At 39.3% G+C, this 12,791-nt stretch overlaps 1 protein-coding gene across 1 annotated transcript in view; it reads left to right on the forward strand.

Moving 5' to 3' along the window:
- PAIP1 (poly(A) binding protein interacting protein 1) overlaps positions 1 to 12,791 on the forward strand; it is a 48,235-nt gene that overhangs the window by 19,092 nt on the left and 16,352 nt on the right. The window contains exons 4-6 of the mRNA XM_025179674.2: positions 314 to 426; positions 4,904 to 5,015; positions 6,734 to 6,859. Coding sequence (XP_025035459.2) covers positions 314 to 426; positions 4,904 to 5,015; positions 6,734 to 6,859 — 351 coding nt within the window. The remainder of the gene's footprint in view (positions 1 to 313; positions 427 to 4,903; positions 5,016 to 6,733; positions 6,860 to 12,791) is intronic.

The following is a 12,791-nucleotide window of genomic DNA, read 5'->3' on the forward strand; positions in this document are numbered from 1 at the left end:
TCCATTGTCCTACTGTTCTTACAGGACCTTTGTGTTGGTGGATGTTGGCATTTTTACAAAGTCAAAACTGCAAGGTGTGGGAAACCCTGATTGATACTCAATTACCAGTAGACTCTGAGCAGTCCCTTGCTGAAAATAAGCATGTTGCAAATAACAAATATTGAAATTCTCTTTTTGCTCAATCTGTTTGCTCAATGATATAGCCAGCTTTTTAGAAATCGAGAGGTGTTGATCAAGTGCCAATATCTTTGTTTCCTAATGAGTTAATTTTCATTTATTGTGAATAATTTATTTTCTGAATTTATTTTGGAAGGCCACATCTGTCCCCAATTTCTCCTACATGGGAGCACGGCTGTGTAATTATCTATCTCATCATCTAACCATTAATCCACAAAGTGGAAACTTCCGGCAGTTGTTACTTCAGAGGTCAGTATCTATATATATTTTGTATGATGAGGAAAAACTAATGTTTAAAAGTCATTTGTTTTCCTCCTTCTGTATCTACTACTGAACTTAATGCAAAGGAGTCTAACTACACATTAATATAAAGCAATGTTTAGATTGGGATTTTAAATGAAAGCTGTATATTTGAGACCAAACACCTACTATCTGATTAATTACTAATATAGCTGACTGCAAACTAGTTCTTGCAAAAATCAGTGTAATATCCCCCACAATCTTTTTCCAGTTTCACAACTTCTGAAGAATCCTGTACTATCTTTTGTTTAAAAAGAAAGTGTTCTTCCTCAGTGAAACACCTTCCCCTTGAAATTGAAGAGTGCTATATTACTGCAATGTGTCTGTATCATATTGCTTCTGAATTTCTTTTGCATGTAAATATGCTGTGCTGCAGCCATTAACTATTCTTTAAATTTCCTGACTTGTCTGTTTTAAAAGCATTTTTAGGATTTTAATATTTCATTTATTTGTTCTCTGGTGAAAAACCAGAAATGTAGAGAAATACACTTATTGAGACTATGAGGTTAAATGGAGTATAAAAATAAGACTATCTCTTGAGTTCTTTTGACAAGGCACATTATTTTGATTCAGAGTTCTGTTGAGGTAACCCTATTTTGAATGATGGCTATTCTTGGCCTTTAATAAATTGTAGGGGGTACTTTTTATTAGTCTATATGGTAGGGATGTTAAATATCAGTTAATCAAATAGTCAAGAAACCTCATGCATTTTTATCAGTTACTCAACTATTCTGTAGTACCCAGGGTCGGAAGCCACTGCACTCCAGCCCCACTCCCAAGAAGCCTTCCTGCCAGTCCACACTGCTGTCTCTTTATCAAAGGCGGCAGCATGGGATGCCAGGAAGGAGCTGGTCCATCAGGGGAGTCAATTTAAAAACAAGCTCTCCTCGCGGACCAGCTGCCTGTTAATGCATGCTGATCTGTCCGGGATGGCGGTCTGAGCTCCGGACCTGGTTGTGAGCCGGGCTGCCCGCCTGCCTACTTCCTAATACACATTGAATGCAGAACCACAGCGGGTATAGGTCCTGAACCCATCACAAACCAGGACTGTGTCAGGCTGCTAACCAGCGTGCTAAAAAATGTATTGGGCGCAGGGAAGAAATATGTTTAGTTTATAAGCTTTTGTGTATCGGATAATCAACTACACTGTTAAATCCCTACTGCATGGCAAAAGGCTTGACAGATGAGTACACTTGAAGGATATACTTAAATTACCTTTTTTTCTTCATAAGATTTAGTTTTTAAAATGATTATTTTCCCTAGAATCCTTTTGGTCATTGTTAGAGCTGTAAAGTTCTTTTCCTCTTAAATTGTTTACACACTCTTGTAGTCAGTAAATTTGTAGCTGAACATAGATTGAAAAGTATTGAGGCTATCCTGTCAGTGAATCAGAAGAAATCTGCTGATTTCAATAGGAGGCACTAATTCTTTCTGTCACTTTATTGAATCTGAGTTTCTATCTTTTGACCTCCCAGAAAAGATACTAAACATTGAATATATTTTTCTTTTGAATTACTTTTGACTACGATGGATTTCTAGGAACTCTCCAAAGACTACTCCAAAAAACTCTGTTTCATGATTAATAAATGATTTTATTGGAGCAGGGTCCATTAGCTTATTGTTGAATAGTTATTTCCTTCTTTCCCTGTGTGATTTGTGAGCATTTTAATTATAGATGGTTTATATCCAGTTAATAACTGTAGGATTTGTATTTACAAGTTATATGTATTAATATTGTCAGTGATGGCCACCTGACCTTTGGTAAATTCTTCCAATAACTTTTTACCCTCACTTAAAAAAGTATACCTTACATCATGCATCTCATTTTGCTAGTTGTCAGTTAACTTTATTCTAATCAGTATTTTAGTCTTCTGCTGAAAAGGCAAGCTGAACCACAACTCTGAAACTAGGTATAGTACACAAGTGATTTGAGAGAGACAAAGTTCAGTTGCTATTTAGAGCAAGTTATTTTTGTAGAAAACAAATGAGAGGATTGTTCAACCTTCCTTCTAGTTTTGTTTTTATTTTGTAACAACTAAAATTGGAGATAACTCTTACGGGTGTAACAAGTTAATTTAAATGTTGTTATAAGAACTCAAGTTGCCTGGCTTTGTTTGTAGAATCCAGTTTTTTAAAAGTATGGTGTCAGGTTATCTGAAGACGCTGAAATGGGGCAAACTGCTATAAACCAGGGCTTAAACCCCAAGCTAGTTGTGTGTTTGTATGCAGGTTGAATCTCTAGTCTGGCACTCTAGGGACCCTACTTGTGCTGAATGAGAGAATTTGCCGAACCACAGGAGATCAGTATTGTTTAGCAGTATTACCAATACTTCCACTGCTTACTGAGCTCTTAGAAAATAGTTAGGGCTAAATTAAACCTAAATAAGAGCACAGAAGTTGAGAGCCAGGAATGATGGCTGTAAACAAACTTGATGGGACACAGGAAGGTTGGTCATGCCTATGATAAGTAGAAATCTGGCTAGCTAAATCATGCCAGACCATGGATGTTGCCGGACTAGAGAGGGTCAGCCTGTATTAGATTCCACCAATCAAGTAACAAATGTAAACTTGGCAGACATTATAACAATCAGTCCCGTTGGGCCCTCCAATTTACTTTGCCATGCGCTCAAGCTTGCCTTTGTCATAGACAGTCCCTTGCATGAAAAATCCCAGTGATATTATTTTATATTCCAAAGGGCCAATCACTCATCCTAGGTCAATTTTACTGTAGATCTCTCACCAAAGATAATGTTTGTTTGTAGCCAATTGTTAGTCCTGTAAATCTTAGGTTTACAGGATCTTTTGAAAAAGGCTTCTATTTTCGAAAGCACTGCATCTAGACTGTGGTTTCATTTTCGAAATAGCGCTTTTTTGAAAGAGTGCCATGATGTGAATATGCAAATGAAGCGCAGGAAATTCAAATCCTGGCTTCCTTTGCATTTTTGAAGTGTCTAATTTACATCCCTCTGTCGAAAGAGGGATGAAGTCTAGACACACTGTATAGGCACTCTTTTGTTGGGTAGGAGATGATAGCTCTTGTGGTATATTGGTATTGCTTCTCTCCTGACTGCTAAAGGTGAAAATCCCACAAACTTTTTATAGTTTACAGAGCAAACGCATAAATATCACTGGACAATACAAGATTCAGATCATATTTGTAAGATTAATACATGCAGCATCATACAAGCATTTCATAAAGTCTAAACACTAATCACACTTTCTTAACTATAATACTTATTTTAACATTAGCAACACACAGGTGAGTCAGACTGGTTTCCAGCTATGCATTTGTCTGTGTTCAGTGAGGTTTAGGAGCCTTGGCATGAGCTGGTACCTCATCTGTGAAGAAAACTATATGTAGCTTGGGCTTGAAAAAAACAAAAGCAGGGACTTGTCCAAAATTAATTAAAGCAACACCTCTTCGGGAGTATTTGGGAATAAAAGTTTATGGTTCTCAGTCTCAGAATAAATCCGTTAAACCACAATTATGCTCAGCTGTCTAATAGTAGTACACATACATTTAGGAAGATTTGCCTTGTTGGTCCATCCAGAAAACTTAGTTAAGGTTGCTTCATGTGGTTTTCTTATTAGTGTTGACATTAAAAACCAGGAAACAACATTAATATTTATTCCAATGTCAACTTGCATGTTCTTCTATTCAACATAATCCTAAATCAGTCATCCTTCTCAGCTTCTAGCAAAGTCCCTTTCTGTTCCATCAAATTATCACTGGCAATGCTTGAAAAGAATTGACCCATAAGATCTGTTGTTGTGCACTGGAATGCCCATTTCCAAAGACCTTGTTTGGTACGGGTACTTGTAATTCTATCAAAATTGCCTGTTATCCCTTTTAATTTTTTATGTTCTGTATTTCCATTAAACTGTAAGTCCATGATTTCAGTTTGATTTACAGTTAAACTATACATACCTCTTAACTGAGGGGTCAAGCTTAGAGTGGTGATGCATGTGGATAATTGATGTGAAATAGTCTGTGATGTTGCAGGCAAAGACATTAATAGGAGGATATAAAAAAACAACCATTTAAAAAGTATCCTACTCATCATCATCTTAATGTGTTTAAGTTGCTTCTTCTTGGACCCACTTACCATTATGGAGGGGGAGGGGGAGAGAGCATTTCAAAAAGTGTTCTGTTCCATTTTGCTGTCTGCTTCCATTCTTTCAGCTCTAGAAAACACGTGGCCTTTTTGAAATCATACAGTTAAGTTAATGTAAAAAAAAACCCACAACATATTCTTGGTATGAAGTTCTATACATTCCTTCATGATTCAGTGCCTTTTTTATTAAAGTCCTTAAGATACTGTCCAGTTTTGTAGTTCATAGCATGGTAGCATATTAAACAGTTAACTCTTACGAACATAAGAATTTCTAGCAAAACAGTAGTTTGATTGTGAAGATGTTTTTGTAGGTGTCGAACGGAGTATGAAAACAGAGATCAAGCAGCAAAAGGTGATGAGACTACTCGAAAACAGTTTCATGCATTTGTACTGTTCTTAGCTGAACTTTATCTTAACCTTGAGGTAAGAAAAAAGTTCTGCATGGCCTTTTGTTACCCATTTAAAGTTTCTTTAAAAAAAAAAAAAAGAGAGAAACTAGGGGGGCTGAGCCCCCCAATTGCTATGCTCACCAACCTCCCTCCTTGGCCCCTTCTCCTTCCCCCATGTGGCTGTGCCATCCCAGGTCCTTTCTCTTCTTCCCCCCACAGCCTGACCCTTCCCCTCCTTCCCCCTGCCCAGCTGAGGCCGTGCCAGGCCCGGCTCTGCCCCCTGACAGCCAGGGAGGGCCGGGCTGGCAGTGGGTGGTGCTTGGCTGAGGGGGGAGGAGGAGAGGGACAGAGAGGGAAGGGGGCTTTTGTCATTCAAACTATAACCAACTAAGAACTTGAAACCTGATTCAATATAATCAGAGGTTAAATCTAGACTAGGCAGACGATTCGAGAATATAGGCAAATTCCATGGATAGTTGGAATATGGCTTTTTTGGCAATGTAAAAAATGAGGTTTACGTGGCTTTTTGAAAAAGGGGGAGGTGTTTGCTTTCGAATGTGAGATTGGAAGAAGATATGCAAATCCTGTGGAATTTGCATATCTTTTGAATCTTCTACGTAGTCTAGATGAGCCCAGAGTCTTAGAAAACAACACAAGAACAAGCCATTTATAGCATAAAAATGCTTCTAATAGTAGATGTGTCTCTTTGGCCAGGTCTATACTAGCCCAGAAGGTCAGCTTAAGGAATGCAACTCCAGCTACATCAATAACGTAACTGGAATCTATGTACCATTAGCTGAGCTTGGCTCCATCTTCACAGCAGGAGGTTGATGGGAGCAAATGCTTCCATCACTTGCCTTATTCCTCGTGACAGTGGAGATTTTTTTGCCTCATAAAACCACCAGAACGTATATTGCTGTACTCAAATCCAAGAATCAGCTCGTAGGGGAAGCTTCCCCCACCCCCTCAAACTCTTGTCAGTTAGCATTTGCCTTATACCTTGAAGCATGTTGGTTCATTTTACATATCTCTGTAACTTTTAAAATCTTACTGTGATGAATATCACAGGTTGATTGTGTGATATGATTTTGAGTATATATTTCCTTTCATTGTTTTTTAAATTTAATACATTTCAATTTAATTGAATGGTCCAGTAAGTTTAAATATGTACTTTGCTGGTTTGGGGACCTAATCACAAAGGTAAAAATAATGTATTGCATAATTTGTTATAACTAGATCTCAAGAAAGCCGTTTGCTGATGGCAGTTGGACAGTTTCCCCAGGTGACTGCCATCAGCTCTTGCAGACTATAACCTTTTATTTATTTATTTTTTAATCTAGAACTTCTAATTACAAAGAGAACCTTCCAAATGTGAGCAGGAGGGAGATGGGGAACAAGATGGTATGGTAGAAAGGTTTTTATTGTGAAGAGCTGGGGATGACTTTGTCACTCCATGAATAGTGAAGTCACACAAGCATTTATGTAGGTCCTCCCTAAAAATGCTTACATCATCATTATGCAGTATCCTTTAGCATGTATTCTGTATGTTCAATTTTTTTTTTTTTTTAAAAGCTACTTTAGAATTTTTTGGGGGGAGAGTTGTTAAACTTTCTCATGAGCTACCACCAGTCTAGTCCAATTGTTGTATTGTTGCATCAAACTGTTCAGAATTGAAGAGGAGGAAATTTTATAGCAAATATTATAAATTTGAATCTTTTGAAGTATTCAGACATGACTTTTGATCATTTGTAGATTAAGGGAACAAAAGGGCAGGTAACGCGAGCAGAGATTCTGCAGACTGGCCTTCGGGAATTACTGAATGCACTTTTTTCAAATCCCGTGGACAACAATTTGATCTGTGCAGTAAAGTTACTAAAGGTAGGAAGAGTTCAGTTTATACTTTCAAAAGAAAGAAAAAATTGTAACTGCTACTGTTTGCAAACTTTAATGGTTGATGAAATGTTGCAGGTTTTGTCATAATATAACCAGATTGCCCTGCTGTATGAAAGTGAGTACTTGACTAACACTACTTTTTTATATGAAAGTATAAATACTAAGTTCAAATCAATTAGCACCTATTAAATTGCTAATTTATTTTTTGCTTTCATAGTTTCATGTTAAAATAGCTCCTTTAAAGTGATTGCTATATTTTTTGATAGTTGCCTCTGAGATAATGAGAGAGAAAACATTGCCTGCCAGTTATGAAACATGCTGGAAATACAATATAGTGGCTGCTATGGTTTCTGCTGGTAGTCAGCAGATTATGTATAAAGTATATTAAGAATTGAAATAATTAATACAAATGTTTTTACAAAACATTTACAAGCATTAGCTGCTTTGCACACGGAGCTCTTCTTTGGGTCTGGAAAACTTTATTCACAACTGCATCACTTTGTTAATAAACTACTTATCCTTTTCTCCATTCAATGTGGGTGTTCCATCTTCTCGAGAGACAGTGGCTATGTCGATGAGAGAAGCCTTCCTGTAGTGGTGTGAATTGGGGGCTAGGTTGGTATAACTACATTGCTTAGGAGGGTGGATGTTCCTCAGTGACATAGTTATACTGACGTAAGTTCATATTGTAGACCAGAGTTTATCAACCTATAAGTCAGGACTCAAAATTGCATGTCTAGAATATTTCAAAAAGATATGTAGCAGCTTCTGCATCATGGAGGCAAACCGAGCCAGCCCCCTATTCCAGACACTGCAACCTCTAGGGTTCCAGTGCCACTTAGGTTTGACCCAGATGTCATGATAACAGGAGTCCAAGTAGGTCAAATTTGAGTGTGTGGTACTGCAACACCATTAGCCAGGTCACAATTCCGCTCTCACAAATTTGGTCCAGTCATGGACTCAGGGCTAGCATGAACTGCACTGCAATCTGGAACTTGCAGTGCCTGGAGCAGAGCACCAAGCCCAGCCAGCCCTACAGCACAAGCACTGCAAGAGCAGTCACTGTGAGGTGAGTGCAACCAAGATTCAATGGAAGCTACCCCAGAAACTACCTCCAAACTATTTAGTGCAGTGTTGGCCAAACTTTTCAGCATCATGCCCCATTTTTGATTTTTGAGAAACCCTCATGCACCACCACCCACAATAGCAGCAAAACTTGTTGAGCAAAAAAAAAAAGGAACTGACCAGGGCCAAAAAACAAAAATAGCAGCACAACTTGGTGGGGCGGGGCAGGTTGCCTCACGTCCCCCAGTTTGGGAACCCATGATTTAGTGGATCCTGACAAGCCATACCCATTTAGAAATGGGTCCTGAGCCCAAAAAGGCTGAGAACCACTGGTGTAGACAAGCGCTCAGTTTGCCTCCCATCTTAACATAAAGATGAAACAAATTGTTTAGCATAAGTAGTTAATACATTCCAATGGAATATTCCAGATGGAATCACCCATATGACTGGAGGGATGTTAATGGGCCACTTCCCCTTGAATGAGCCTTTTAAAATGTTAATTATTTATGCTAAATAATCTATTCCATCTTGCATTTATCTGTGACAACTGGTCTACACTGCAGAGTTAATTGAATGTAAGGCAGCTTATGTTGACCTAACTCTGTAAACACCTACCCTAAAATAAAGCTCCCATTGATGCAACTTGCCCACTACACTGATTTAATAAATCATACTACCAAAATAAGGAGTGTAGTATGGACATAAAAAGCAATTTATTTACTGTGATGGCTGCATGTGGACAATAACTTAGGTCAACTTCATTTTGTAGTGTAGACTTGCCCTTGAGTACAAATATGAATCCGCACAGCTGCACCAGTGCCCTGCTTGTAGTGAAGACACTCTAAGCCAGTGGTCTCCAACCTTTTTACACCCAAGATCACTTTTTAAATCTCAGAACAGGCAAAGATCTACAGCCCCGTCCCTTCATTGAAGCCCCGCCCTCTATTCTCCTCCTGTCCATCACTTGCTATCCCCAGCCCTTACTTACACACTCTGATAAACAGTTTATTTTTAAATTATGCGATACATACAATTAAAATCACATGTTTATAGTTATGAAATAAATAGTCTGTTTTTTATTCATGCTATTTAAATCTAAAATGAAGCATTTATAATTATACATTTTGTGGGGACAGAGTATTGTGGAGAGGCAACAGGGTGCTGGGAGGGCAGAGGACAGGATTCTGCAGCAGGGGACAGAGTGCCAGTGGGGACAGAGTTCGGGGAGTGGGGACGCGCCTGCCCCGGAGCCAAACCCCCCCGCGCAGGTCAGCTGCGCTTGCGCGCCTGCCCCGGAGCCAAAACCCCCCGCGCAGGTAAGCTGCGCTTGCGCGCCTGCCCCGGAGCCAAACCCCCCGCGCAGGGAAGCCCCGTGCACGCTCACCTGCCCCAGGGCCAACCCCGTACCCCCAGTGCAGGAAAGCCTCGCGCACGCCTGTCCAGGGGACCGACCCCCCACCCCCCCCACCCACGCAGGGAAGCCCTTTGGGCACTTGTCCTGGTGCCAACCCCCTCCCCGCGCCGGGAAGCCCCGGGGCCAAACCCCCGCACGCTGGAAGCCAACACTACCTCCGTCTTTTCTGGAGGTAAGTAGCGGGACTTCTGGGGGGAGGGAGGGAAATGGGGTCGGGGCTTATAGGATGCCTCGCGAGCGACTGGTCGAGGCCTCGAGATCGACCAGTAGCTCGCAAGCGACCGGTTGGTGACCACGGCTCTAAGCAGACAGAGAGCTCTTCCATCAGCTTAATAACTCCAGTCCATAAGAAGTCCTCTTCAGCTGACATAGTATTGGATTTTTCACACCCCTGAGCGACATAGTATATACTGAAATAAATGTGCAGTGTAGGCCTTGCCTAAGCTTCTTACACAGAGCTCTTGGAAAGCTTGTCTCTCTCATCTACGGGAGTTGGTCAAATAAAAGATAATGCCCCACTCACTTTATCTCTCTGATACCTTGAGACTGACCTTACTACAAAACACTGCATAGAACATCTTGAAGTTTTGGCAGATAAGTAAAGGAGCAATTGGTTAGTTGGATTTTTTTTATTTGTTTGGCTGTTTTTTTAAAATGTAACATTTATTTGCATTATTTTGTGGTTGCACATAGCTTATGCAAATCATTGAGGAATCTAAGCAGTTCATCTTTATTGCAATTTAAGAAAAATAAAATTTACCTTTTGACGAAACAATAAATTAACAGAAACATAGAGGCTACGTCTACACTGGCCCCTTTTCCGGAAGGGGCATGTTAATTTCAGCTATCGTAGTAGGGAAATCCGCGGGGGATTTAAATATCCCCCGCGGCATTTAAATAAAAATGTCCGCCGCTTTTTTCCGGCTTTTAGAAAAGCCGGAAAAGAGCGTCTACACTGGCCCCGATCCTCCGGAAAAAGCGCCCTTTTCCGGAGGCTCTTATTCCTACTTCAAAGGAGATTGCCTTGTTCTGAGAAGTGCTTCCGTGATATCATCCGGGTGGTGGAAATAAGCCAAAATCAGCCTTTACTTCAAATAAATACAATTTTGAATTTAGATATTTAAGATTAGGCTTCTGAAACCATATTTAGGCATCTAATTAAATAGCCTGATGTTCATAGGGGCTGAGCCCCCTATGATTTATTAGTGAGCTGACTTCAAGGCTGCAGATGCTCTGTGCTTTGAAAAGTCATGTATTGAGGTTCTCACTCTAGGCTTTTATATTATCATTTAGGTGTCCAAGCTTCGGATTTCTGCAAATATCTACAGAATAGATTAAATATAAATTAGAGCTGTCAATTGATGTGATTAATGCCTGCAGTTAACACAGGGAACAATTAATGTGTTAATTTTCTTTTAATCACAGGTGTTAATGCTGCACTGCCCCTTTGAAGCGCCACTCCAGCACTTGATTGGGGCAGCGCAACACAGAGCTGGGGATCAGTCGGATTGCTCAGCTGATCCAGGCTTCACCTTGTGCTGCCCCTTTGAAGCGCCATGGCAGCACTTCAAAGGGGCAGCACATGGCGCTTCAAAGGGGCAGCGCTGCACGGAGCGTGGGGTCAGCTGAGGACTCCAGCTGAACCTGGGCTTCCACAGCACTGCCCCTTTGAAATGCCACTGCAGCGTTTCAAAGAGGCAGTGCACTTGATTAATCATGATTAAAAAAAGTTAATCATTTAAACACTTGACAGCCCTAATATAAATTAAAAATGTAGACCTCTTTATGAAGGTTTGTTTTATGTCTGTGGCATTAAGGTTTAGGGGAGTTCACCTCATTTTAGAAAAATAAGAGAGGTATAGGGACAAAGACTTTTATTCCTTCTGTAGCTTTTTTATATATCTCACTTTTTTATTCATTACATTTTTCAAACAGCATTTAATCTGTTTTACATAGATTTGTGGTTGAATATTTACTACACGTGATGAAAGATCCTGAGTAGTTCATGAAGTCTGTGTAGAAATATATGTTTGGCCTTTTCCATTAAGGTAATACAAATAACTCTCTGGCTTACCATGACCCATGGATATCTGCTCTCAGTTGCAAATTAAAACTACAAATCAAATTGTAGTTGTTTTATCAAATCTACAATATTTTGTTGTCTTTTTTGTTTTTGAAGTCATTAGGAAACATGCTTTTTAAAATCATTCATCTATGAAAATGTTACCAGCAGAATTGTTCTGTAATGATTTGCTAATTTAAAAGTGTTGCGGTCTTCCCTTAATTGAGTTTTTGGGATTTAGCGTAGCAACAATTCAGTGGAATTTTCTAACTGCAGAAAATATAGCAATGTAACATTCTTTTTAAAGTTTGTTATATAGTAACTATAATCTCAAAGGATCCTGAAACTGTTTAACAATGTCTGGCACCTGTGAAATACAGCAACTCGGAATCAGCTAGTGTATAATACACAATAGAGGAGGCAGGGAAAATTTTGAGAGATCACCCCACAAATCCTGGCTCTTCTGAGAGTGCCAGGATATTGTTAATCCCTGCACAGAGCAGCCAAGAGGGCCTTGACTTTTTTTTTTTTATGATAGCAACATTAAGGTTCATATTATTCATTTTATAGCCTTCAATTTATAGCCTTCAAAGTGAAGAAGGGCCAAATCAGTCTGGCTGTGATTCATGTCTGTTTATTGATATATTACTCAATAGACCAACCTCAGCAATTGTCATAAAATGCATCAATTGTAATTTCATCAGAAGAAAATAGATATATTTCAATTTTAGTAATGAGGGTTGAAATCTGACAGGGACAAAATTTCAAATGAGTCAAGTCTTCAGGTAAGGTCTAATCCTGCTACCTCTCATACCTGTAGCCATATTGGCCTCTTGTGATTCATGGAAGTTGTGTAGGCTTGCATACAAATTGTGATGTTTTTCAGATCTCCTAAAAATACTTGTTTTTTAAAGGTGAAATTAGCAACTTAGTACCAGTTTGTTTAGCTTTTTCTCCTAAATCTAAATATTACATTTATTGCAGGATTTAATTTTGAGATAACAGTGAAGCTTAGCTTTCTCATAGCATTTTGCCTAATTGCAAGCCTTTGAGGTACTTTAGGAAGAGCCTCTCACCTCCCAATGATGTGTGGATTTTTGATCAAACCTAGTGATATTGCCTTTTTATAGGAAATAATTATCATGAAAATAGTAAACTGGAAAAGTCCACATTGCTTGAAAAAATAATTTCAGATTGTGTGCACATGTTTAAAGAGTGAAACTTGTGTGACTGCTTAAAAACCTTATGAAATTATTGAAGTCATTTTTAAGTTGTGGTTAGGGTAAAGTTCTGAAGGTAACATAAATGGCAACAGGGTTGGGCATTCAAATAAGCAGCTTTAAAGAGAGAAGCTTCACTAACCAAACTCACCTTGT

This window comes from Pelodiscus sinensis, chromosome 6 (assembly GCF_049634645.1).
Source record: "Pelodiscus sinensis isolate JC-2024 chromosome 6, ASM4963464v1, whole genome shotgun sequence".
Lineage (NCBI taxonomy): Eukaryota > Metazoa > Chordata > Testudines > Trionychidae > Pelodiscus > Pelodiscus sinensis.